This window comes from Helicoverpa zea, chromosome 5 (assembly GCF_022581195.2).
Source record: "Helicoverpa zea isolate HzStark_Cry1AcR chromosome 5, ilHelZeax1.1, whole genome shotgun sequence".
Taxonomy (NCBI): Eukaryota; Metazoa; Arthropoda; class Insecta; order Lepidoptera; family Noctuidae; genus Helicoverpa; species Helicoverpa zea.
The window spans coordinates 6,367,999-6,395,577 of record NC_061456.1 but is presented as its reverse complement, the minus strand read 5'-3'; the positions used below and the strand labels follow the sequence as shown (position 1 = coordinate 6,395,577).

At 36.9% G+C, this 27,579-nt stretch overlaps 2 protein-coding genes across 6 annotated transcripts in view; one reads left to right on the top strand and one right to left on the bottom strand.

Annotated features, from left to right (window-relative positions):
• LOC124630298 (tissue inhibitor of metalloproteinase) overlaps nucleotides 1-19,206 on the top strand; it is a 34,767-nt gene extending 15,561 nt beyond the window's left edge. For 3 of the 5 annotated variants that reach the window (XM_047164131.1, XM_047164130.1, XM_047164129.1), the window contains 6 exons: nucleotides 15,672-15,798; nucleotides 15,986-16,068; nucleotides 16,266-16,374; nucleotides 17,178-17,299; nucleotides 17,915-18,033; nucleotides 18,715-19,206. In XM_047164131.1, the coding sequence (XP_047020087.1) occupies nucleotides 15,687-15,798; nucleotides 15,986-16,068; nucleotides 16,266-16,374; nucleotides 17,178-17,299; nucleotides 17,915-18,033; nucleotides 18,715-18,772 (603 nt within the window). In that variant the 5' untranslated portion in view covers nucleotides 15,672-15,686 and the 3' untranslated portion in view covers nucleotides 18,773-19,206. Of the gene's footprint in view, nucleotides 1-6,683; nucleotides 6,780-13,506; nucleotides 13,531-15,671; nucleotides 15,799-15,985; nucleotides 16,069-16,265; nucleotides 16,375-17,177; nucleotides 17,300-17,914; nucleotides 18,034-18,714 lie in introns of those variants that run through there. The other 2 variants (XM_047164128.1, XM_047164132.1) reach the window with 2 other exon arrangements.
• Nucleotides 1-23,896, bottom strand: part of LOC124630656 (synapsin) — a 53,049-nt gene extending 29,153 nt beyond the window's left edge. The window contains exons 1-8 of the mRNA XM_047164619.1: nucleotides 23,892-23,896; nucleotides 23,701-23,826; nucleotides 22,672-22,808; nucleotides 22,223-22,441; nucleotides 21,753-21,913; nucleotides 20,451-20,536; nucleotides 19,683-19,809; nucleotides 19,503-19,607 (exon numbers count right to left, since the gene is read on the bottom strand). Coding sequence (XP_047020575.1) covers nucleotides 19,503-19,607; nucleotides 19,683-19,809; nucleotides 20,451-20,536; nucleotides 21,753-21,913; nucleotides 22,223-22,441; nucleotides 22,672-22,808; nucleotides 23,701-23,826; nucleotides 23,892-23,896 — 966 coding nt within the window. The remainder of the gene's footprint in view (nucleotides 1-19,502; nucleotides 19,608-19,682; nucleotides 19,810-20,450; nucleotides 20,537-21,752; nucleotides 21,914-22,222; nucleotides 22,442-22,671; nucleotides 22,809-23,700; nucleotides 23,827-23,891) is intronic.
• Nucleotides 23,897-27,579: the final 3,683 nt, after the last annotated feature.

Below are 27,579 nucleotides of genomic sequence, written 5' to 3'. Positions count from 1 at the left end.
TGAGTAGGTGCACTTACATTGTATTTAATGTGCAAGCGCACTTTAAATACAAATTGCATTAAGTTTAATGCGATACGGATAAGTGTAATGCTCACTGGGGTCCATTATGACGAGGAAAAAACAAAACAAAACAGTGGCTAATGACATGTCTGACATTTACGAGGGTTCACGATTTATAAAGTGTCACGATAATTATCGTAGATGATCGTAAAATTTTATCATTCTGTCACAAGTACGGCAAAAGTATCGATATCCATGATATTCGAAAGATCCAAATAAATGTCAACTGCTCATGTTTTGGATTATAAAACGTCATATTTTTATTCTTGGTGATACGATAAAAAGCAAATTACGATAAAAAATATATGTCGCTATATACTCCAAAGGCTTGCTTTGCAAATAATTTGTACGTAGAGTATAAAGTGCAATTACTATAGTATTACGAAAGTCAGCATCAGAATGTGTCGACGATGCAGCGGCACACTTCGTCACCTCTAACTCAATTTGTCGCCCCGTGATAATTTGTCGATGTCTCTCGTTCGACAACAGCTTTTTCAACCGACGCTCGTTAACGATCCACGCTGTGTCAATCATAGCACGCCTTTCTCATTTTGATCAATAAATTGAATACTCATATAACCTACCTACCTACCTGTTGGTGTCCCTTAATTATACCTACCTTTATCGTGTACTGTATGAAAATACTGTCACTCAAAATACATCAGCCATTGTTGTAGCATCAATTACTTTTAAGGATACAATTCACGGTCGCTTCAGTTACAATGAGGCATAGCAATGTCTTTAGGTAACTAATACTTGGTATTGCATCTTATTTTGTCTATACCAATATTTTGGGATTGATAAGTATATTTCCGTGAAAATTTAGTAACTAGGAATGTAATTTATTAGTTAAATAAAGCTCTCGTTGGCACAAACTACAGACGCATGCTTCCCGGGTAACCTACAAAGGCGTAATAATTTGTAACACTTGTCCCACACCACTGAGCTTAACATGTTATTGGTTTGACAGCCACTGGTGGGTTAAATGTTTGATTTACGGCCGAAGACAAATGACACAAGACTTGTATGTTTGGTATCTCTACGACTGTTTCAGTAATACTCGCGCATGTATCTCCTACTCAGTTATCATGAAATAAACGTCTTTCTTTAACAAAGTCACGTACATTTACTTAAGTAGAAAATACAACGTTCCTCAAACAAAAACACGGCAAGTTAAAACTTGAGAATAAAATAAAAAAATAAAATGGGTATTGAAATTACTATCGTTTGAAAAGTGTTGAGACTTTTCAAAGCTTGATTAAATCTTAAAAGAAAAACTTATCCTCGGCACGATAAATCTACTACTTAACACTTTTAAATGTGAAATAGAATTAATTAATTCAAATCTGATAAAGGAATGAAAGAATTTTCGCGAAAGAAAATTCAAAGTCATGCGAGATTGGCGTTTGATTAAACTTGGCTCTTGTTAGGGGTGGTAAATCATTAACTTCATAATTATAATAATATATTATTACACGATAAATCTAACATTTAGATTATCATTACTGTTTTTTCTTTGAATTATAAACCTTCCTTCGGGGAAAGATAAACATCAACAATATAGCAACCTACCGCCAAATTGGTAACTGTTAAATGGTGGTCGCGAATGGCAATGTCAAAGTAGGTGTCATAATTGAGCCACTGATCGATATTCAACATTCCTTATCCTTGCAACACATTATTGATGACACTTCACGAACATAATTAACGTTATTTAATTATGTTCATCTGAAGATTTTAATCTAATGTATATGATTCATGACTTCATTGTACTGTTAGTAACAATATGACGGAGTAATTAATTTAAATCAATGCTGTCGATAAAATCAAAGTGAGCGATTGTGTTATAATTACAGTAAACTATATAACTGACGTAATAATAACATAGGAATACGGTAGAAGACATAATTATATGGGCAATGTATAGATAAATAAATAATTATTTAAAAACAAGTAATAATATTTTTTAATGTATTGAAAAATCCTTACAAATTCATGATATAGAATGGTTAAATTATAACCAGGAATATAATAACCTGTTTATTTGAGTATTGATTAAAGGCGTTTCAAGAATCTGAAAACTTGGCTTGCAAAGTATAACATAAACTTTTTCCCCCTTACTTATAAAATCTCTAATCACCTTCTAAGCAACATTTTAACTTTAAATGTTAGTTAAGACATGCTTAAGCAACGTTTATAAGTAAGAATTTTCTTAAACAGCCCTTAAGTATTACTTATATTTAATTCACGTTTATAAGTAAGGCTGTTCATAATTTGCTAATTGAATCACATACCTACGTTAAAAAATCGGTAAAAATCACATTGTACTCTGTGAAGTAAAACAATCGTAATTAGCGTAAGTAGAAACTCAATCTACAGATTAGGGGACCCCTCACCAAGATCATAGTCTTATTTGACGCAGTAGTTTCGGTGGAGTATAATTACATCCGATTTATTAAATAACTCCATGATCAACGTTTTTGCGAAAAAAAAATCGTGTTACTTATGGGTCGTATCTAAGTGCTGCTGAAAGGAACTTATTACGTCATCCACCCCGTGCTTTACGCCTGAGGTCGTTAGGTGAGATCAAAGTTTGTGCTTGGTACAAATTAATGAACACAATAAATTCTAAGTTCGGAACACTATAAACAAAGCCCATTGTTTGCTTATGTAGAGCTATAATTGGAATTAATTCTCAAAACTCAGTTATCTGTTCTTACCGAAATAAACAATTTACTGCGAAGGTGCGCTCGCCATTTGAAGTTCCCACTAAATCATTTTAAAGCTAAGTCAAATGCAATGATTCAGAAAACCAAACTACTAAATAAAGCATAGGTAGGTACTTAAAAACCCAGAAGACAGAAAATAAAAATATAGACTCTTCGTCTCTTTTTTCCAGAGTGGGACAATTTAAGGGTGTAAGCGAAAAACTTTTGGGTCTTGTGAAATTTCATTACCTGCGTCTCCTATGTGAAGGATCCTCGTGTTCATTGTTTAGGGACCTTCCTACATTTTTCTTTAAGCAAATTCGTATTCAGTTTCACTTGGATACGTCGTCAACTTTGAAATCGGGTCTAGAAGCGGCGTAATGTTGAACATGAATTTGCATAATATTCAAATTCAGAATTTAGGAGAGATTCTGCATGCTGAAATGCTGTCAAATCAAAACCTAACGACATTCAGTGCGGCAACTCGTTTTAATTACCTATTCAGCATAGGGAAAATACAATTTGCAAATATGCAAGCGTAGACTTATTAGAATGTAAACTAAATTGTTCACATTTTAATTAAAATTGCTGACATTTCTGCCTATCTTTAAAAAACACCACAGATCACAATAAATAATTCATAATGGGTTTTTTCGTTACATGGGAATTTCGCGAATCATAATAATTCATTGAGCCAGAGAAGTCTGCATAAATAGATAATATTAACATAAACAGGTGACTGCGAACAAAGAAAATATATTTTTACTTATTTCATATCGTCTGGGAACCGAAGCTCACCCTGAAATGCTTCGATTAAATAAAAATAAAATGGTGGCGTATCGCCTGTATCCCCTCGTCCGCTAGCAGTATCACCCGCTTTTTGTGCCAGCACCATGTATTATTCATGGGGTCCTGCCTCACTTGTTCCTGCATTGTCTACGCGTCTGCAATTACGAAATTTATGCGTAAAGCCTTTAGGCAGATCACTGTATTAATGTATTGCATGAGTCACCGGTGAAGTGGAATTAACCGAGGTTGTCCACTTGTTGAGCTGACTGATGCTGATTTATCGGTCTCACATCGATATTGATCGATGTGTCTGCGAGTATGATTGTAGAGCTAGCAAAAAATATGAGCGAAATCTTGCATTAAATTACGGTTTTCATGTTCAATAAAATTATACTGGACAACCTCGTAAAACCAGTGAGAAGCTTTTTCTGTTAATTTATCATCTTTTTATGACCCATCATTAAAATCCAGTCCCTAATTAAACGCTTAATTATTTCAAGAACTACGCAAAAATAATAGTTACATTTTTTTCCAAAGCTCTATGAAGTGGTCATCAATGAAGTTGTCAGAGTTTAACCAATTAAAAACATCAGTGGGCGTGAGAATCATCGTAGTTCGTAGTAAATAACACGAATACAGGCATGTGCTAAAAATATTTTTGCGTGAATCATGGTCCATTCCATTCAGTAGTTATGTGGAATGACGCAGCGTTATAACTCTTATCGTTGCGATAAAGGCAATTTCTACGAAATAATTAAGTATAATTGATGCACGAAATGTTATTAAAGATACAGTTTAATTCCGGCAATATTCTGAGATCTATTGTGACAGAGACAGCTGTGTTTATGTTTACATCGTTGCTACGAGTACAATGTCGATGACTTTTAATTGACTTTAACAATTTGCTGTTTTACAAACTTAACAAAGCATGCTCAGTACTAAAACATCACATACTTTGACTATAGTTTAGTAGCGTTACGTAAGCTTACTAATGCATTTTCTCACAGTCAACCAGCTTCGATAGTTAATCATAATTGGTCATGTAGGTATAATAGGTGGTAGTTTAATATTCGGTGAATTGTCGTATAAGCAAATTAGCATGACGGCATCGATATGCAGCCTCAGGGCGACATACATATAATGTTGCCGAGGACATATACTTTCTGTGCGACAGTGAGGAATTACATTTATTATAATCGTAAGAAACCAACTATCCGGCCAACTAGGCGCCAGCAAATTGCATACTTTCTATGACGTAGGTTGAATTGAAACCTACCTATAGGAAATCTCATCATAGTAGATAGTCAGAGGATTGTCTACGGCGACAGTGTAAGGGCTTATGTTAGGTGCAGCTGATGAGTCACCCTGACATTCAGATACAATACATAGCTATACTTTACAACTGTATGTATCGTAGGTTCTTGTTGTGTCTTTTGTTTAGCCTGTGCCGCCTTAAACAATACCTTGTTATATTGTTCCTTGTATAATAAATACAGTTGCTGCTATAAAAACTGCTATTGCCGTTTAATTAGTCGTTTTATTAATCAACGTACGTAATTGTTACTATTAACTATATTCTATTATCCCCACTATACCTAGGTACTTTAAAAGTCACTTCACGTGATTTTTTATTAAGAAGTGACTAACTAAGAAGTGTTATCTCCAAATCCCTGTACAGATTGAAATTGTGATTGTCTAACGTCATGATATTGTGAAGTAAACATTATTTTATGCAAATAAATCGAGTTTTCTCGGATATAGTGTTTAATGCACGTGTTGCATCGATTCCGCGGTAATGTGGTTGAACGGGGGCTGGCCGCGAAAGTTAACCTTGAAGCTTTAGTGCAGCATGAGATTAACGGTGCGCCCGCGCGGCTTTCGCCGGCAAATAGCGTTTATTATGAGAGTACATGCTCATAGCGCGAGTCGTGGTGCCGCCCGACCCACCTCCATCCAACATAATGCAAATGTGAACATCACATTATTATAATGACTCATTATATTGTCATAAATATTTTTAGAATGTTGTAAGTTCTTTGCTATGTAGGTACCCATTTTCCAATTAGTTATTAACTATTTTTGTTAATATTCCCTTTATTCATGCTAACCACCTTAACCTACAAACGTAACCGCAAACAAGTTCTTGTGAAATCCAATTAAAATTAAATAAAATTGAATAGGTACGCCCCTAAACATCACTGTGGCCAGATTGATAGATTGCGATCAGAGCAGAATGGTTATCCGATACAGCCTACCCATATCGATTACGAGATAACAGTATCGGAACAAAAAATATATTCACACCGTTTTAACGTGGCGGTATTGTGATCCGAGAAAATTGGCGAAAAGATTTATTACGTGTCGCCAACTCGAGAACTCGTCTCATAAATCGATATAATGGTTTGATCATAGAACCGATAGGGTGTTATCGAGAACCGCTATCGATGTACTTTGTCGGATAATGGTTGTGAAAGCTCGGAAGGTGCGTCGCCGGGCGGAGAGGAGCTCCAAATCAACTGCGGTGAAAAGAGTGACAATGATTGATACTATGCCGATAGATGCGTTAAACACACATGTGGTGCCGTAGATTGCATTACTAGGCAGAAGCGAGTGAGTTGTGGATGTGCTCTGTATGTAGGGCCGAGTGTTGTTGTATGATGTTTATGCACGTGGGCGGTCAAGTTCGCTTGTTCTGTTGTAATACGTTAGATCGTCGCGGGGTCAGCGATTCACCGCCTCGTAGAGAATAGATGAGCCGCCGAACTGACTCACGCGGAAACTAATTTTGTTATTATAACAACAGGTTGTTTGCTCACATTTCGCAGTAATTGGCCGTATTGGTTAGTGTATGCGGTTTGAGTGGCGATACACAAATAGTGAATGTTGTATAAATTATGTGGTTCAATGAATCGTCTTCAAATAAAAGCAAACTGTAACAGAGTTAGGACGGGTCGTACAAATTAAAAGCGTAGTAAAATCAAGCAAGTAGGTGAAGTGACGTAATAGTGAACATCAATAGAACATTAATCAGGGTGATAAATATAAAGTCTTATATTTGTAACTCATCAAAGGATTGCCGTCATAGTCTGATTAACGTGTAGATTATGCGAATAAGCGTATTTCCGGCAAATAGCAGTTGTAATGTGTGAATTGGGTGCATGCGTGTGCGCAGCCGGCGCCGGCTACATCGACGGCCGCAGAAAGTCCACATCACCGCTATACGTGAGTTGGCCACACACCAAAAACACTCATATCCCTTATACGTGACATTGCTTCACTGTGAAACTTTGTAAAGTTGCAATGTTTTAACATGCAAAACTTATTTAAAATTCTTACTACATAGATACTGTTTACGTTGATAACATCCATAAAATATATAAAATACATTATTAGTGTTGTAGTGTGTTTGTTTGTTTACAGGTGTGATTTAAATTAATCACTAATCTGTTGTACAGAAAATTTCAATTAAAACAAACACGATACGCCACCAAGCATTCGTGCATCATGCATCGTGTTAATATAAAATTGGGTCAGAAACTACCGAGCCAATTGCACTTTATTGCCAATGTACTAAACCCATATAACCCAATAACTATTATTACACGTCTGTAAAAAGCTGTCGTGTACTTTAATAAAATAATAAATTAAAGCTCTGTTTCGCCAACGTTACGACTTCGGTTCAAAATGTAGCAATAAAATTTTTCGTTTTGAGTTAAGCTCGAAGTCATTAAGCTCGTTATTCTGTACAAAATAAAGTTATTATTCCAGCTGCAGTACTGATTACAAGTAAGTGTTTGTTATGTAAACTGTCACGAGCGGCGCCGCGGTATGCGGCTTTCTTCGCTAACTTGATCCGCACTTTACGCCTTTACTGACCCTTAAAAGACATTCCAACGTTTAAAGTAGCCGTAGTCCAGTATTTAAAATAGAACTAAAATTAACAGTGCATATAATTAGCCGATTTCTTTTATTAGATCGTGAGAGTGTTGCGTCTGCAGGTTATTTACACAAACAGCTCCTAGCGTAGCGCGTATAACGTATTTTTATTCAAATTGTTGACATGCAGAAGCTCTATAATGAGCGAAATTCCAGCTTGTTTATAATCAATACCAATGTTATTAAAAATAATAAAGGTAACAATTCGGCATACAAACACACCCACACGCCAGTTATTACCGGCCACTTACGGACATATAAACTGTTAATTTCTAAGAGAATGAGCTTCAGGCCATGTTAGCGGTACCGTCTAGAAGCAAATGAGTTTACCTTCCAACGTCACATTAAAGAATTGGCGGTAAAAGCCATCAACGTGATTACGTCCACCCTTATGTAGTTAGAATGCTCTTTTAACAAGCTGCGGCTTTCTAAATGAAAACACATTTCAAGTTTTATCGTACCCCCAATATGCGTAGTAGGTAATTTAACGTGGGCCTTATTACACACGTAATTGTTAAGAATTGTAGGGCAGCAGTAGTAAATCTGGCAAGTTCCTGCTGTTGACATTGTGACTCATTGTACGTGAAAGAAGTTAATCACAAAGTATAAATGGATTTAACCTATATTTATAATTAAAACTATATATCCCGTCAGTATACGTAGAATAGTTCAAAGTGTCGCTGACACTTGGTAATCTGCCCAGTCCACAATAGAAATGGCCGTGAAAATAAGAACAGTGCAGAAATGTACGGATGGGATTTCTGCTGAGTACGTACTATGCACAATTTTTCATTCATAGATTGCATTTTAGACTTTTAGAGCAGATCCATAACCGCCAAACAGTAACAACTGAATACCTCACACAGATAATCTCATACTTTCATTTGTTTAAGAATAAATAAGGGAAGTTGTACGTCAAGTAATTCCAGTTTATGTGGGCTCGTGTGGGACGACACAGGATCGCTTTCAACATTTTGATGAGAATACGTCTTTTATGACACAAAGTAAAACTGTTTTCACATTTGAGGCAGGGTCCAGCATAGCATATAAAATTGAGGTAAGGAATTCCAAGTTGTATCAAACGACGCGTACATGTGATCATTCACATTTTCCTTTATGAGATGCCCTTTTGAAAGGCGGCGCCGTCAAAAGGCCAACAAATAAAAACACAAAAGTGCAGCGCGCAACGCGGTCATGGTGATTTGTGTCAAACGATGTCAAACATGTTTGTGTGGATGTGTCCTGACATGGCCAAGTCGCACATAATACACTCACTTGCCGCGTGCATATTTAGCCTAGATAACATGCCTGTAAAATCATAATGTATTTCTTCGAATAAGAGGCGACGCGACGTGCACATTTCAAGCGCAAGTTTTATAATTAAGCCTGTTCGGAGTAAATGTGAAAGCTTTGAATTTCGCATAAAATGTACGAATTGAGCGTCTCATGACTTTATTATCTCCTTTCCTGTCGGTCGTCCGGTTTTATAGCCTATATGTTACCGCACGTTTTCGGCTCCCTTAAACTGCTCGAATGTCTTATTCTTACATTTTATTCTCTGGTGTTAAATCGAGTGGAATTTCTGCTTCACACAGTTACACTTTAGTTGAAGAATTAAATGCAATTCCTTATCAAGAATTCAAGATTACTTTATCAATTTCCCCACTTACAAATGAGTAGCGTCTGATTTTAATTCCAAGAGATACCTAATGTTGAAGTACCAACATAATAGATAAGACAATCACAATTGTTCTTGAGACGATTACTAACTGTAACCGTAAAACAAATGGACACTTGCAATTAATTGCGCTTTCGTCTAATGCATTATTTATAGCGATGCAAGCAGACACCTGGACATCTGGGGTCGCCGCTAATTAGTGTTTCTGCTATTCCTTTACTCATAGTTAATAGTGAATTTCATTTCAAATTGAACTTTCAATGTTTTCAAACGGTTGTTGATCATAAAAATAAAACAAATTCAAACGACAAAAAAAACTTTGATTCGGTTTAAAATAAACTGGACTGTGAAGTTTATTGCGATTATGTAAAAAAGGGGAAACTTTTCGATGAACACTCAACAAATACTCGCTTTACGATTTTTCACAACAAATTATGCAAATGTTTCCCTACACAATATATGCATATCTTTCTTTCAACGCGACGAGAGGCGTGTTAACGTCAAACGAGTAAAAAGATATTCAGTACTTAACACTTCATATTATTAACTTTTGAATATAATCTTTTATAGCGAATCATTTGTGGAAATGAATATGCATATTGTGCGCACACTCGATGTCAACACAGTCAACGTAAAAATTGCGCTTACATTACAGTGAAATATGATCAGTCGTAAATCTACTGTCAAGGTTTTCAACATAAAATTAGGTTTTCTTTCAAAATTGTTAACAAAATCTTACATAAAATGTTTTTCAGTAGGTAATGTTATTTAGTAAATAAGCTCCATCATCGAATGTTTCTTGTTTATAACTTGCAACAAAACTGTAGGTACCCTATGTCTGATGTTATCACCAGCGATATAAAGATATTTATTTACATGTAGAGATGTATGATTTGCTATATAATATGGTGTTAAGTATGACTCACGTACTTATTCTTGTAACTTAACATCATCAGTAATGGCGCGCTGGATGGTTTATTTTGAAAATAAAATAAAAAGTAAAGCACATCTCGATTACAGCCTAACCTTTGATACCGCGCATTCCTAGCGATCTTTCGACCCTTTGTACTGTGACGATAAACTTTATGCATACCTAGACGAAAACCATAGCGATCTTATCAAAAGCAAATCTATTCGAACAGTCCCTTAATCTTTGCTTCTCGTTAACCTTTATATATATCACGGACACGATCTTCCCATTCGTTCTATCTATTTTATAACAATAAGAATCACGTTTCTCATCCGTGATTTATCACTAAACTGTTATAACGAATGTTTATGAATAGTATTTTACATTTTATCGTAATCTGGCAGCATATATATAATATGCGTACATTGCTTGGAGAAATTACTTCATGGTGACATTCAAATAGAAAACTCTAATGACGATCGTTTGTACAAAGCGATGCTTTTCAAGAATAATAACGGTCCGTATTTACTGAAATATGCAGGGACATAAGAAAACTCATGAAGTTGTCGATAGAATCGTTGACACTGACATACAGGTTGTAGAGAAAAAGCCTAACATTCCACCAGTGGAACTAATGGGCGGACATAGAAACGTCCAACGAGCTTTTTCCATCAATTTGGCTGTCAAGTACGCCGACTGTATAAAATATGTATGTTCAGACTAATTATTATCTATGTCGAGATTTCTTATCCTAAGCAAATTCATCCGATAAACCTACTTAGTATAAGCATTGAACTTGATGCAGATTAGCCATGCCCAAGCATATTTAAATTAATATAATTTACTTTATCTCTTATGTATACCATATATGGGAAAATAAATTGTGCAAAATATCATTACATTATAATACTATTTGAATGGATAAGGAATGTATGTAAATAGATGTAAGGACATAAAAACCCCATAGTTATTGTGGTAAATTTTCCTTGAAAACCAGTTAAGAATTTCGTTATCACCAAAGCATTAGTGTATACTGATAAATCTGCTGACTACGTACTGGGATATAAGATGGAGTGTTTCCTCCTCAACACAATACATGTGCCTAACTAAAACCACAAACATTAAAAATAGTAATAAGGAAAGCGACCCGATATTATTTAGAAACACCGTATGAAATAATATCCTAATCCTCTTATCAAAAAATGAGAAAACCCCACATTACGATTAAGTTCAGGAAAAAGGAAACTTAAAGAATAGTTCTAGTGATGTCTGTATAATCCTAGTTGTAAAAACTGACTCCTAGGAACTTATAAATATGTAATTCAAAAGAACTAAATCAGACATCAAGTAACCGCGGAGATGAATAGATCACACAGTGAAGATTGATTGACATGTTTACTAGTATAATTGAAGTGTCACGAGTCAGGCTAAGGATTGGCCGATAGATTTATGTAGTTTGTGGGTTTTTCTGACATCCCGACGACGTCAACGATGGTCGTTATTCGTACATCTTGATAATGAAGCAATGCGCGACTGAACGACTGGCGCCGACTTGCGTAACCTACCTCTTGAAAAACTGTTCGCGTATCATTTTGTAAAGCTACTTACATTACAAAAGCCTTGAGTGTTTTAAGTTTTAACCCTAATGTATGAGCGTGATAATTATGTGTTTCTGTGATCGAGCTCTCAGTGAGTGAGATAGACTAGAAAATTAACCGAATGTTCACGTATCGTAGCTCATTTAATGCCTCAATTACGCCTTTAAGAAATATGAAAGGTGCTTATTGAACCATCTATTGCTCTCTAATTATTCTAAGTAAATATTGGAGTTCAATGACACTGCCATCTCTACCAAATAAACAACGTGATACACGTGAAACTTCAAGCTAATAAACTGCTTTCACGAATGTGTACGTCGAAAAAAATACATTTTTAATACTCTATTTAACTTGGGCAAACCGCAATTCAGATCACGCCTTGACCGAAAACCGCAGGATGTTGGTGACTTACATACACATGAACATAATAAACAGGTAAATTCTTGAATGTATTACTTTTGAATGACTCTCGGAATTTGCATCAACTTGAATTTTATTTTCTTTCCCTTAGTTGCATAATTTCCTGTTGTTAGTATAAAGAAACAATCACGTGACTTACTAAAGACAGTTGTCCAATTTGCAACAACAAAACAGTTACCAAAAATGTTTGCAGCAAGTACAAATTGTTACAACGGTCGCTCGTAACTCGTGTGCGCAGCCCACTTAGTCAATCTCAGGTTCCGTGAAGGGACGTGTTCCAATTTATTTCAACAGATAGCTGTTGTTACCGTAATATTCGCTACCTATTAATAAAAACACCTGTCAGAATGTCGGCGCTAGTTTTTATATCAATATTGAACACTAGGTGCTAGTTGGTGGTCGAGCAAAAAACCGTGCAAAAAGGTGTTGATGGTTCTACTGTCGATATTGCTAACAATGATTTATGCCAATGTCATTATTATATTAATAAGCAGTAATGCAAAGTTATGTGGATCGCATTCATATTATGGCACAAGCTTCTTAGAAAATTTTGCAAAAGAGAAGAGTATGGTGCACAGTGTATATTGTTTGCGTATTTATAACCATCCAAAGAATGGAAAGGGTCAATCGTTTGTTACCCAAGCCCTAACAAAGCAATGGGCATAAACATTATGTTTTACCTAGCAATATTAGAAAACAGACATTTTACTGTGCAATAAACAGCCATGATACGTGATAAACACCAATACTTAAATATTCCCGCAAGAAATGCACGCAACGAAACATATTAACTGCATGTGAAAATAATAAAATACACGATAAACTTGATGGTAGAATTAAGATCAATAAATCCTGATAGCATCATTAGGTCATCAACGATTAACAACAGTTCTTAAAATGTTTACAAACTCAATAATTAGATGCTAAAGAAAAAACTTTACAATTATCCTATTGCAGTTCTCGACTCACTCCCACATGCAACGCTTCGGTAATAATAAAAGACTTCAAAAAAGTAATTTAACCGCAATAGGGTGTTCTATTGTCGGGTCATACAATCAAAGTTTCTGGCACATGGGAACCAATATAATTTGATTTGAATACTTTAACAAACGTGCCCACAGCGCGCTTTATGTTAGATGCCGGTAAACAAGTATAAACACTAACGTCAACATTCACCTCAGGTTTCTCGACGAACCCTGACAAACGAGGTATTGTTGCAGCGGGCCGCGGTCGGAACCACGGGTGCGACTATGGGAATGCACCCATAAAATTTCCGCATTGTGATTTTTATCCGAATTCTGTGTACAAAGCAGGATTATACCGCACTCATCGTAGGGGTACAAAAGGTACGGCCCACGTGTATAAACGCAATCGTAAGGATACTGCCGACTGGAGCACAGCGCGGATTCTGTAATTTAACTTCGCGCCTATGTAAGTGGACTGTTAAATCTAATTTAAATAAATATTTCTGCATCAAATGAAAACTAAAATTAAGTGACAATATTATAAGGTAAACTGTAACGAATATTTTTAATTACCCCATTGATTGACAGGTGCAACCGGTACAGGAAAATGTCTTGAGAAATTACACACGGTTCTATTCTAATCATGTTCTGTAGACATGTCACAAAGAATCACTAATGAGTAATTGAATGTTAACGATGATGATTAGAATTACATTAATCATTTCTGCGAGTCCTATTATCCTTATTATCCTATAATTATAATTATAATCTTACAGATATTTTCATCACATCTCAAGGTCGGAAAAATAAACAAAAAGTCAACATTTTTAAAACAGAACTGGCCCTGAATAATTTATATGAACTAATTATTATCGTTGTTCCAAAACTCATAACTATAGTCCAATTTGTGCCTTTTATTACCATAAATAAATTGTTAATTGGATAACCGCTATCTTATAAATAAAAGCTGTCATTTTTATTAACCATTTAACAAATGATTAACATACCTGCGTGGTAATCGTTTAATTTGTGTTTTAATTTTGATATTTTAAAATGTAAACAATTGTCAAGGTGGATATAAAAGTTAGATTGCGTGATGTAAAGGCAATCAACTCTAGCGCATTTCCGTATGCCTGCGACGAGTCAACCTCCCACGCAGGGCTCGTAATAGCTCTCTCATTGTTCCCGGCTAAGCCTAATAACTCAATAAGCTATATATTTAGGAGTCATTATCTTAAACTACAATAAATACTCTTACTTAGATACATTGTGTATGTAGTCTTAAATGAAATCATTGCATTTGAAGACGGTTCAATAACTTTCAAATGTAAAACTAGCTTAATCCTCTTACTAGATACTAATAGAATAGGGCGTGAGCGAATGGGACCAAAATGGATTAACGTCAACGATTTATAAAAGAACTTCTCTTGTTACAATATCCCTAGAGACATCGCTCTAGCCTGAGTTGGTTAAGCTTTAACAATTCTCATACAAAGTAACAATGAACACGAGGTTATGACATGGCGGCGCCGCGCCGCGACGTTTATTCTCGGGAATGCAAAAAATAGAGGTACGGTAATAAAAGTTTATCGCCACGTTATAGAACAACAAAGTATCAATGGAACAAAAACAAGGCTCGCTCGTGATGTAGGTCACAAGACTCACAAGCATCATCGCGCAGTAGCCCAGAGGTGGTTAAGCTAATAAATTATCCGTAACATGCTCTCGCCTCGCCGCGCCCGCGATACAAATTGATGGGCTCCTTCGCAAACGTAATTAATTTAAAGTGTGAAGTCTTATATCACTTATAACATTAGATTAGTTGATTCCCAAACAGCTTTCTATTTAATTTATTAGAATATCGATCAATAGAATGTAATGGCATGTCATAAGATACTTGATTGAGAATATATTACTCGGACTTCGAACCTTTTCTGTAATGAACTGATAGCTTCAGGTTTCATTATAGATGATGTATTGAAACATTCCTGAAGGTAATATTAATGCAACGTGATGCTACGAGTATTTATGATCAATGAGCGAATTAATCGTTATACACAAAATGAAAATAAATATTTACTGTTTCTAACAAAAGCCGGTATCGGAAAAACAAGAAAATAAAGTAACGTTATCGGCAATAAAAAGTCTGTGAGGTTGCCAAAGGACAGATAGGGTCAAAACAAATTGTCTGAAAATATCTGAGGCTGAGGAAAATACGTAAAGTTTTATTTTGGGGCTCATTTATGAAATTATGATTCAATTACAGTTATTAAAGTCTGTAAGAGTTCTTTTACATCTTGTTTTACGAGTGCGGTACGATAATTACAGCACAGCAAACTTTGTGGAATTCGAGACGGCTCGTTACTAATTACAGCATGACAAATGTACATCAGCGGCAGGAATCACAAAATGTCGTATTGTGTTGTTACTGTCGATCTGATCGTATTTATCATTTAATTTGCTTGATCAATGGGTGCTTGGAAACAATGGGATTCCTTGGAAGTTTAACATATTGGAATTGAAAAAATATGCGTGGTGTGTAACGTATTCTTACATATAAGGAGGGGTGATGTATGACACGCCTACAACTGGTATGGTTTGTTCTAGATCATCAGATATAGCATGCTGACGAGGTGGTTGGCGCTGGCGCTGGTGGCCGCGTGCTATCGCGTCGCCGACGCCTGCTCGTGCATGCCCGCACATCCACAGACGCACTTTTGTAACAGCGATTTTGGTAAGCATGGCTTAAACAAACATTCATAAAATAATTTTATCCATTGGCTGGAGAATGCCCTTCAAAATGTAAAGAAATATTGGAAAACTTAATTCAAGGATTCAATTTCGCCTCGAGTGGTGATTAATTAATTGACTGTGTAGTGTAAGTTACTTGAGAAATAATTAAAATGTTGCTTCTATTTCAGTGATCGTTGGAAGAGTACAAAAAACATTTCGAGGCAAAGATTTTTACGACGCATATAAACTGAAGATTCGAAACACTTACAAAGTGAGTAAAAAACCATATGACCAAGTAAATAGAATTAATTACAAAATCGTTTCATTTTTATCTAAGTAACTGTGATTATTCGATCGAACACAATGACTTCATTTTGAACAAACGTACCTACTTTAATGCAATGAAACATTAGAAAACTAGCATAAGTATGTACTCGGTAAGCTAAAGAAAATGGTATTGTATTACAGGCGACGCCGAAAGCGAAGGTGGCCCTACAATCCGGCCGCTTATTATCGCCGTCCCAAGAATCTTTGTGTGGAGTGGACCTACAGCCGAGGGAGACCTATGTTATTACAGGTGAATATCTCACATGTATCTAATACGATTTTGATGTTGTTCGGGTAAAACGAATGTCCGAGCAACTTAAAGGATGAATTCCGTTCACCCACTGCCGGTTTACCTGAACTAAGCTCAAGGATCGATATTGCTATAACGTAAAATGCTGATAATGCTCGAGGACGAGGCCCTGGCGCACAGACCAGGAAACATTTAGATAATTTATTACCTCGTTCTGTACCATATTCTAATTCAATTCGACTAAATAGAATTCCAAGCGGATGTTATGCAAAAATACTTGCGAGAATTTTAAGCCGACAGTAATCTTATAAAAACCCAAGAAGGCCAAGGCAGACATTTGGATAAATATCTAGCACTTGCCTGCTTCAATAGGATTTGACTTTGTATAGCGATAAGCAATTGCAGACACGTCTATTCAAGACTTTAAGTACATTAAGCAATCGAATTAGCAGTCTAGCTAACATTTATTATGTCAACTGTACAAAAGCAAGTATTCTTTGAATGGGCTTTATGAAACCTAATTTCTTTTCTGACAATTCTATTCCTGAAATGTCGTAACTATTTGTGCGGATAATTTATTCATTGAAAAATGGTTCGAATTTCAAATGAGCTTGCTATAGACGTAAAAGAGGATTGTTCGTGTAAACTTTGAGTTACGATGTTCTAGAATAAAGAAAATTCATTTATTATTTCGTTACAGTCTTGTGTATGCGGAAGATTTATGAGGAGGCGACGTTGACGGGTTATTACCGCACCTTCCACAGAACTACAGATGTATGATAGAGCCCCTTTTCATGTTGCAGGTCGAGTAATACATTTAGAAGCTCACATGCATTTGTGCAGTTTCGTCAAAAAATGGCGTGACGTCACACCTCGTCAGAGGAAAGGATTCCGACTCCTCTACAAACAGGGTTGCACTTGCAAAGTAAGCTATTGATTAATTTTCTTGATAGTAAAAATATTATAATTTGGAACAAAATATTCGTGAGCAGTTCTAAAATAAAGAGGTTGAAACTGTGATTGGAATAGAAATTCTTAAAAGATTTCAGTTCGCGAAACTACGTGCTTGCTACAAACTTTGAATAACATTTGGTTTTAGTTTAAAACTGCAAGCCAAGCCAAAAAGTTCGAGATTGTAGCCGATTGCCACATATCAATGACACCCAAATATATGCAAAAATATTCGTTTCTCCGTATGCGGTCCAATTTCCTATTTTCTTCTCAACTCGTTTTCCCAAACATATTATTAATGAGTTGAGCGGATGAATATTTTTCTTAGCATGACATATATTGCTCTGCCTACTTTATATTGATATTCTGGGGTCATGTTAGCTAGTTAAATGCTATGTTTATTTTGGGTGTCACATAATATTCGATACTTTCTAGGCCTACGTTGCGGGCAATAAATAGAAACGCTACGAAAAATGCTACGGCATTCTCGTAGCCGCACTTTTCGCTTTTATTTCGTTAGTAGCACATGTAGGATAAAAATGATAATGACGAGTCTAGTATGTCGAGACTAATAGTATGGTAATGGCAGGTGCACATGAATCGGCGGCAAACAAAATCACCGAACTCTTGCGTGACGGCCTTCGACGAGTGCTACGAGCGACACGGCATCTGTCTACACGACCGCAAACGCCGGTGCCACTGGACTAGGTAAATATTGTTTATTAAATTATAATATATTTTTACATTGCTAATGACACCTATTGATATGAGTGTCATCCTTATCTGGCAACATGATGTTGACAAATTGTTATAATAGAATATTATGGAAAACCCAAGCGTAGTCTGTAGTTTTCAGTGTGTGTACTACGTGAAAGCTGTCACATACATACAGGTTTTAACCCATAAACCAGTATGTATGTGACAGCTTACACGTACACACACTGAAAACTACAGAAACAGTTGCTTTCAAACATCACTGTATGCCCCTATAATTATACCTACTTAAGTCAGCCATAAGTAAATAATAACAAACCTTCAGAATACAATACCTAAAAATCCCTAATTACGACGGCAAAGGAATCATAAACAATAAAATTCATAGACAACCTTGAAGCCCATTACTAATTCGCACTCGGTGTGCCAAACCAGATTACTCATGCGAAGAACGATTTTATGCTCCCATTCACGGTTATATAAACAGTCGAGCAATTCACAGTGTGAAGCAGTAGGTTTCTCATTTCAAACAATATTAAGATGGGATAACATTTAAATTGTCACTGTTCGTTTGTATTATGGGGAACAAGTTCCAGGCGTAAACAGCGGGCGTTTGATGTGGGCACGGTGCCTCGCGCTGCAGTTCGTCACTCACCGCTGGTGTTTGTGTTACAGGGCCCCCGCTCTCACGAGGTGCCTGCAAGCGACGGGCTCCAATAGCACCATGACTTGATTCACCCTCTTCGATGCACAAGTTCACTTTAAAATGTACCTTATCAACATCTCATTACGTCGTCCTCGTGAAAAATTACAAATTCATTCACACCCATCGCTAATTGTACGCAAACAAAGCAGCTGTTATACTAAACCAAACATTAATTATGTAACACTAGACTCATTTCGACGTTAAGTTATATAGGTGTCTGTTGTGTGTGTGAAATATGAAGTTCAATTAGCCCTATTGGCAGTGAGACGAATTTATTGTTTAAAACTATTTAAAAATTGTTACTTTGTGATTTTTCTTTTGGACGCTTCTAAATTGTTGTTTTGTCTTCTAAGACAAAAATAGTTATAACGTTATTTTTGTATTATTTATTTGTAAGTTAATGATTGTAAATTAACTAATTATAGTGATATATAGGTTAAAATAAAGAAATTCAAACGGAATTTTTAGTTTCATATTTTAGTTGTACAACCTCTTTGTCAGAAGCCTAATAAAAGTTTAACGGCAAGCCTGCGACGCCGTCACATGTTGATATTGTATTTTTATGGATCATAAAGATGTGCGCAAACTTTCAACGAAGATATCTAAGAGAAAAAGTTGTATACACGTACATACTCTTAATAAATGATTTGATTGCATATTGTTGCCAATCCGCACCTATATTAGGCCTTAATAGAATAGGTAAAGTAGGCAGCGCGGAACAGTTGTTATATTAAACACAAACAATCTATGTACTTACCATATCGGTGTGGTTATGATAGTAGGTCTGCTCGATGAGAGGGAAGTTCTCCCTGCCAAGGCGCCGTTGTAGTTGAAGAAGATGGCCGAACACCCAAGGGCGATCCTAAGCAAACACAACCATTAAGTTAAACCACTCTAACTACAGTAAATTACTGAATGAAACTAAATGATAAAATACCTGGAAGTGGTAGATGGAGTTGAGGCTGTTGATGGAAGGTACGCCTCCAAACTTGAGGCCCAGAAGTAGGGCCCGATGGTCGGCCCCCGCATCGCGAACGTTTTGCCTCACCAACACGAAATCCGGCCTAACAGGATAAAGTTGTGTCAATTATTTTAATATTTTAATACTCTAGAAATAGCCCTCACTGGGATTTGAATATTTATGTAGCACTAATATTCAGTGGAAACTTCGTTTCCAAATGTTTTTCTTTACTTCAGTCGTGTAAGGAAGTAGTTTACATAAGTTTGAACAAACTAAGTTATGGGTTGTCTATGATTATGTAAATAATAAAGCGCCCACACTTCAATCATAGCACGGCAACACAAACAAAAGTTGTTACAAACTTCCATTTATATTTTATGGTTTCATACACAGTTTGAGTCACCGACGTTTTATCTATAAATAGGGTTTAGTTAATGTGCTTGTTTTGCGGTGGATTAACTCATCGACGAACTTATAATACCTTTACAACCCAATAGGGACTAATTAGATTGTTTCTCCAGATAATAAATCTCATTATTAATCCACCATTAGAACTTTAATAACAATAATGTTTCTCCAACAAACACCCTGTGTAGTCCATATTTCTCCTAGATTTCTAAATGAGTTTAAAGCCAGCTTAGAGCTCTCTTAATTACGTTATTAACTTAGCGGAGTCTCGTTTCTGAATAGAATGTGGCAAGAAAATATTACAAATTAGTATGAAAATGAGAAAATTACACTTACTTGAAGCATCTAGTGACTTTGGTGCCGCTGCGATAAACGGCCATAGATACGTTGGCTCCGTCAGAATTGGCCGTCACGGTCAATTCCTGTGCAGGGAACGGTAAAACTTATACAACTTGTGACTTGTGTAATAAAGGAACGGGTTGATTTCATTATCCCTTTTAACTTAAGCTTCAACCTTCGTCCCTAAACCTGTATACCTCGAAGAATCACTTTATAAAGTAGTATCTGAAGTGCCTTTCTTGAATTTAATGGAATATTTTATGTAGTTACGTGAACCTAATTTGGAATAAAGTCTTCAAATGAGCCATTTATGCATGAACTCGCTGTGTAATAGAATTGAATATTAACGACATGTAAATCCATCTCTTGCTTGAGTTCGAGAGTCTTCCAAGACAAAAACGTAAAAGAAAACAGCAGGAATCACATTTTTCTGAAGAAAGGTCAGGGCATAGACATAAAGGCCTAGTTAATTCGGTATGAAAAAAGACATCACGAGGGCGGGTTACAGAATGTTCGTAATAATTAACAAGTTCACTGAGGCTCTGTACACATTGACGTGGACACGGGCAGTGTGCGCCTGAATATTACAATAGTTTGTTCTACAACACCTATTTAGTAGCGAGGGTACATAATTGAATGGAATTTCAGGTGCTATGCCGGCTGGATTTTGGGTACACATGTTGAACACTTTATGGATAAAATTTACTACTGCTACTACCTGACTGTAACTGACAATATGTAGGAACCTAGTAGAATATGTTTTAGTAATAAACATGATCAAACGCCAATTATTTCGAGCAGTTAAAAATAGCTCTAGACAAATAATACGCCTTATTCACAAGGGGACGGAATGATGTCACGACGCATTTGTTCCCCAATAAAGTCGGAGCTTAAAACGGTAAAAACCTATGAACTTGCCATCTGGCACCGTCAGTCAATCAATACTTTTGAATGGAGGCTGCGCGTGACAGACACGAAGGCGAAAGACAAATAGCTTTCCAAATATATCTTCAAGTTCTATTATTTCCGAACTTATAGACATATAAACATACATGTATGTGAAATCCCTTGTGGTGCGAAGCGAGTAATAAACCTATGTGTTGCCAGTTATATTTTATCTCTAAGGGGGAACAAATTGCAATTAATTGTGCACAAATCTAGATTCCCATGAAAAGCCCATGGGAATCCAGATTTGTGACTTGCATAAGAGGAAGGAAAATCACATTTGCCAGACCAAAAATGTTCTTGGCTGTAAGTAGATATATTCGATTAGATAGTGTATCTGTATACGGTACTCACTCTAAACTCGGCTTGTTCGACGCGGATGTCCCACTCGCCGGGCAAGCGGCGGCCTCGGAAGTACTTAGACCAGTCGGTGTTCTGATCATCCACCACCAGCAGCGTCACACATCGGTCCCGGTTGTACCCGCGACCCACAGATGCTACTGACGTCACGCTCCCTAAGTTAACACTTATTGATATAATGTGGAGTCATAAACTTAAATATCCAGACAAAAAATACGTTAACCACTCCAGCAAAGATGGAAAAAAATGCTCTTTAATAAAGATTAATTTCTTAACCAGAATCTACCGTGAAGAGCGATATGATAATTCCAAATTCTACGCAGACAATATAAATTCCGATTTTACTCTTTGAAGACACATTTTCTTTTACAAGATGACATATATTATGATAAAGATTAAACCCGAATTTCAAGGCAGCCGTCTGTAAAAGCTGCTCTGCGGGGATGGCTTTAAACATACTTTACCTAATAAATTGGCGCCTTGATCTCTTGCGGCGCCAGTGAGGGATTGTACTCGTTGCAGGAGAGACTCGCGTGACTTGGCCGGGGAGGAGGGAGCGGAGGTCCCGCGCGATCCTCCTCGCAAGTTCAGTGAGAGGTCCCCGCCACTGTTCGCTGCGGCGGCTACACTCGCAGACGGTGCGGGAGGAGGACCCGAAGCGCCGCTGAGACTCCCCCCGGTGGCTAATTCAAATAAATACCAAATGCAACCTCAACCACACACATTTATTCATTCAAATCGCCACGAATTTATCAGATAGATGCTAGTCCTAAAAACATTGTAATCTGTTGTGTAATCCGGATTACAAGTCACGTTAAATATGGTAGTCCTAAACACACAAACTCTTCCTTGTATTCGATTGAGGATAAAGTTGTCGCTGAAAGAGATACTTATTGGGTAGTTTGTTTCTTACCCTGGGAGGCCGGCCTTTGATTCTGCGGTTTCGGCTGACTGGTGGTGGCCGGGCGGCCGGTGTAGGGGTCCACCTCGCCTTCATCGCACTCGGACTGCAGGTCCCCCGAGCTGAATCTGCGCAACGCCTCCACTGAACTACTCGCCGCACGCCACCGCCACGCCGCGCCAAGTTACAGGGACACGCACAGGAAGGACAAAACCGACACACAATGTAGCCACTCATGGTCACCTAACCTTAATAATTCGCCAATTACTGTGAAAACTGCCATTAAAGCTATCTTAATTAGAAATGGCTCCTACAGTGCTGAACTGAGAAGCGTTCTATCTTATCTATTAGTCTGACTTAATCGGAGGTCACATAAATGTTTAAAGAAATAAACGATACCTTAGCTGTAACAATGGCTCTTGTTAAGCAGCAACATCGAATCACGACAATGACATCGAGAGGAAAGCGCCATGCACTGAATGCAGGTTGTTCAGAACTGTTATTTGTTGTGAGACAGCAGCCCCAACAAGTAGCAGCAGTGATGTGGTCACATACAATCACAGTCTCGGCTGATGAGTGGTGCTACACGGTATGTAAAGTGGAGCGGGGCGGGGAGGGGGGGACGGAGGGGGCAACACTGGGCGGGACATGTCGAGTGCCGACCGGGGTGGAAGCAGCGCGGTGAAGCGGTTCGGGCTTTTTACGGTGTCATAAATTTTGTTTTATCCTTAAATTATAAAACTGAGCTTTATATAAAAATGTGTTTTTCTACCAACTTATTAACAAAGTAAACTAACAACAGATACCAGAAAGTAGAGTAGCTAAAAGATTCGCAAAGATTCTACTTATTTTAACTTTGTTCCTAACAGTATTACAAGAGTTGATTGAAAATCTGACACCATAATCACGAAAATATAAATCCAAATGACTTTAGTTAATTGCAGAACTCGAATCTATTTTTATTTTAGGAAAGAAGACAACATGCAAATAGGTACATCAAGACAGAGGTTTCGGAAGAGGACAGATAACATGCAAACTTACCTTCGTTTCAGGTAATTGACATTGGTGGTGAAGGAGTTTCGGAAGCTTGAGAAAGACAGGGTTGATGTGGTCGCGGCCTGCGGGCCACAGATCCCAGGGCACCCCGAACGCTCTATCTTGCCGCCCCTAGTAATAAAACCACATCAATTCCATGAAACTATAACAATTACTTATACAATTTGTGGTCTCACCTCATTATCTAATACATTTACCGCACAGAAACAAGATATTCCAAAACAAAAGAATTCACAAAAAAGGTTAAGCAATATACATTCTTATTCTATTCTTATAAATACCTATTAGTTTCGGAACCGAGAGCCGTCGTACCTTTACCGCAATTTTATCAGACAAAGTACCCGCCGCAATTCCGGTCCGTGACAAGGACTCCAGCAAAAACTCAATCACATTTCCACCCGATTTCCAGCGACGAAGGAAAAAATAACGATGGATATTTTAGAAATTCACTACTCCGTATTTTATTTTTTGAGTATTGAACATAAAAATGTTTTACTGCTGAAATGTTAACTCAAATATTCTAAGAATTGTAAATTAGTTACAGCGCATTTCCTGTTCGTTTCAGCGAAGGAATTCTAATATTGTTGCATACCTGGCCAGTGAGCACATTTGTCACTGTTATAAAACACATTACACTAGTTTATTACAACTGCTATTGCTGCGTAGATATCAAAGGTCTAGTGCCATACTAACTACAATAAGCTCAATAAAGTATCTGGAGTTTGTATGGCCAATAATGTGTAACATTTGAGTGTTTGGAACAACATTATGACGTTCACTACCTTGAGTTACTCAGAGGCAATTCTAACATTTAATTCACAATGCTCCTACTATCAATAAAATATGTATGTGATTAAAGGTTATGAACGTATAATGAATTTAATGTTTTATCAAATGCAACGCAATCTGCAAAACTGTGCTTTAAACTTTCCCTCATGTCACAGTTCATGTCTGTTTCAAAAGAAGCTAAGTATCATGTAAATGCTGTAAGAGTCTTTACTCTTTAGCATGACAAAAACACACAAGTGGTACAAAGGAGTCGAGTGGGACTTAAGTAGGTGCTACTGTACCCCTTTTTACTCACACGCCCCTTGCATGCAGCTGAAGTAGCTTGCACGCTGTTATGCTCAATGAAATGACCGCTCGGACCGTTTTTATGTTTCATTTGAATGAGCGTAGTCGCTGTAAATAAAACGAGGAAATGCACGTAGAATGGGCAAACTTCAAGTGTTTATTTAGTTAGGTGTAAGCATAAGTGTGCTTATAGTTATAGTTCGGCCATTCAGAGAATGCGTTCCTGACACGTCGCGATTGAACTGACGACGTAACTACATTCATTGATTATTGATATAATAATGTTGTTTTAATGCTCCTCAATTGTTAAAACGGTAAACAACCAGCAAAAATATTTTTATCGTAACTGCAACGCCATTGCAAAGTTACGTCGTCAGTTCAATCGCGACGTGTCAGGAACGCATTCTCTGAATGGCCGAACTATAGTATCTTAGTTTGAGAAAATGAATATTTGTGAAGAGAATAGAAGCGGAAAGCTCCTATGTAGATAAGTAAATGCAGTAACTAGATTTACTATAAAGCCAGAATACTTGGTCTAAGATAACATGATTTTCATAGATCTTGAACAGCGGTTGGAACAAGCTTTCGGTAAATGTAAACCGAAGCGTGAGGCTGATTCCCTAAACCTGCAGGTACCAATGCAAAAACGACCTTAAGGTCCTTCGCAAAAAGACCATCTTTCTTCTTACTTACATAAGACGTTAACACGGTGAATTCTTTTCACACAAAATTTCGTTCTGCGTAAGATACAGAGTAAATATGTACATAAACTTACCTCGGGAAATCTACCGGCAAGTGTCGCAGACGTCAACAATGTTAATGGAATAAATGCGGCTAGGTGAACAGCTTGCGAGGTGGGGGAGGAGCTACCTGATAATAAAACAAAACGAATTATTTTACAAGAATCAAGCATTATAAAACAATTCCATTTCTTTATCATACACTAAGAATACTGTATAACTCACAAGCATTCTTAAAATAATTCAGCCCAAAAAACAATTAGATCCAATTTGAAGTTTTTATGTTGACTATATATTTTCCTTTTTACAGTTCCGTTTTCCAATAACCCCGTGAATGGTAGAGACATACGCATAACAATAAATTGAGTTATCTCCGTTCCATTTTACACGATGGAGAATTACTTTTATTTTATATCGAACGAGTATGCATCTCTGAAAATCGTTTAATCAGAACATGAAAGCGATGCGAATACAAACAAGCTCGTTTATTTTCTTTTATTAAATATTGTACCATTTTCAAGCAACGAGTCATCATCAATAACAATAAAAGCGCAAGAATTCCTCACGTATTCGTTATGAATATAAGTTGGGGTAATTAACAGATTAATTGTACAATACATTCGCCCTGCGCTAATTAATATCAGCCTACGACATCACGCCATCTCAGGCCTGAATTTCAGTAAATACTCGAGGATATTCTGGAACCATTCTATGCACAAACCTAGTGCCTACAATCTGTAGGTAAGTCACTTACGACTGCTCGTAACTAAGTTACCACATTCATGTCTGCTTCGGTGGTTTAGTAGCGGCTGCAAGAAACATTCCTGATTTTGATTTTATTTATTCCTTGCTTTTATATTGGTGGACGTCGTGAGTCAGGGTGTTTTTAATTATCGGACCTAATTAATTACAAAGTTAATTGTTTCCATATCACACATCTACTTACTGTCTAACCCCACTAAGCAACGAGCTTTGAACTTATTATGAAAAATAATCATAATTACTCAAAATTATATGAAAAGTGGAGCTCAGAATTTTATCATAATGTAAATTAGCATTCGTCAAATTTGTATTTCGGTCATGAACTTGGATAATGTAACACTGGCTTGGAATAATTTATTTGTGGGCTTCGTTGAGGGCCGTTCGTGTCACCCATCAACCGTTATCTAGCAGTTTTCGTACCCATTTGTTAAGACATGGATTAAAGCAACCCTTGTTTTTTGCAGAAATTAATTAAGTTTATTTTATATGATTTCATAAAATTGCCAATGAGTTCGTAAAACTTATCCCTTCTAAAGCAAATATACTGTGCAAATATTACTCGATTATTACACGAAAAGAGAGCAGTTTAATATTTTGAAGCCATTTGTCAAGCTTAATGTCGTCCAAAACAGTCAATAAAAACGTTTTCTTTGTTTATGAGGTATACCTTTGGCGTCAGATTTGGCACAAAACGCGACCTATATCGAGGACAATAGAGGGGTCGACAGTGTAATAACATCGTAAACCTGAATTACAAACATCTTGGGTTTTAGGTACCTACCTACATCAGATCTTCAATCGATTCTAATAACCTTTTTTAACTTTTCGCACAAAAAAACCTAAGAAGACTTATCCACAATGCAATTTGATTTGTGCATTTTCCACTCTGTCCACGTTGTCGGTTTTCAATTGCACTTCTCTTTCCGAAACTGTTAATTGGACGGTTTGGGGTAAACGTTCACGAGTTTTTGGCACAATATTCGTACGTCAAGTGAGACAAATTTTGTGCCGGTGCGAGGAGTCACGTCAGCGGCACACTGGCGAGCGTCCAACGAACAACCCTCCGGCAACCCGCCCGTTACGTAACCAACCCGCCCCGTAACCTATTATTGGGCCATTCACTTACCTATATTCGGACGTTTCTACTTTCCCTCAGATTAAATTCCAAAATTTACAGTTCCAGTTTTGGTTTCTCACGGTTTATTACGCCATTTTATTGTGGATCTATAAAATTGTAGCCTGTTTCGCGCGTAATATTCTTGTTTGTAAAACGGAACATATTTTGGGT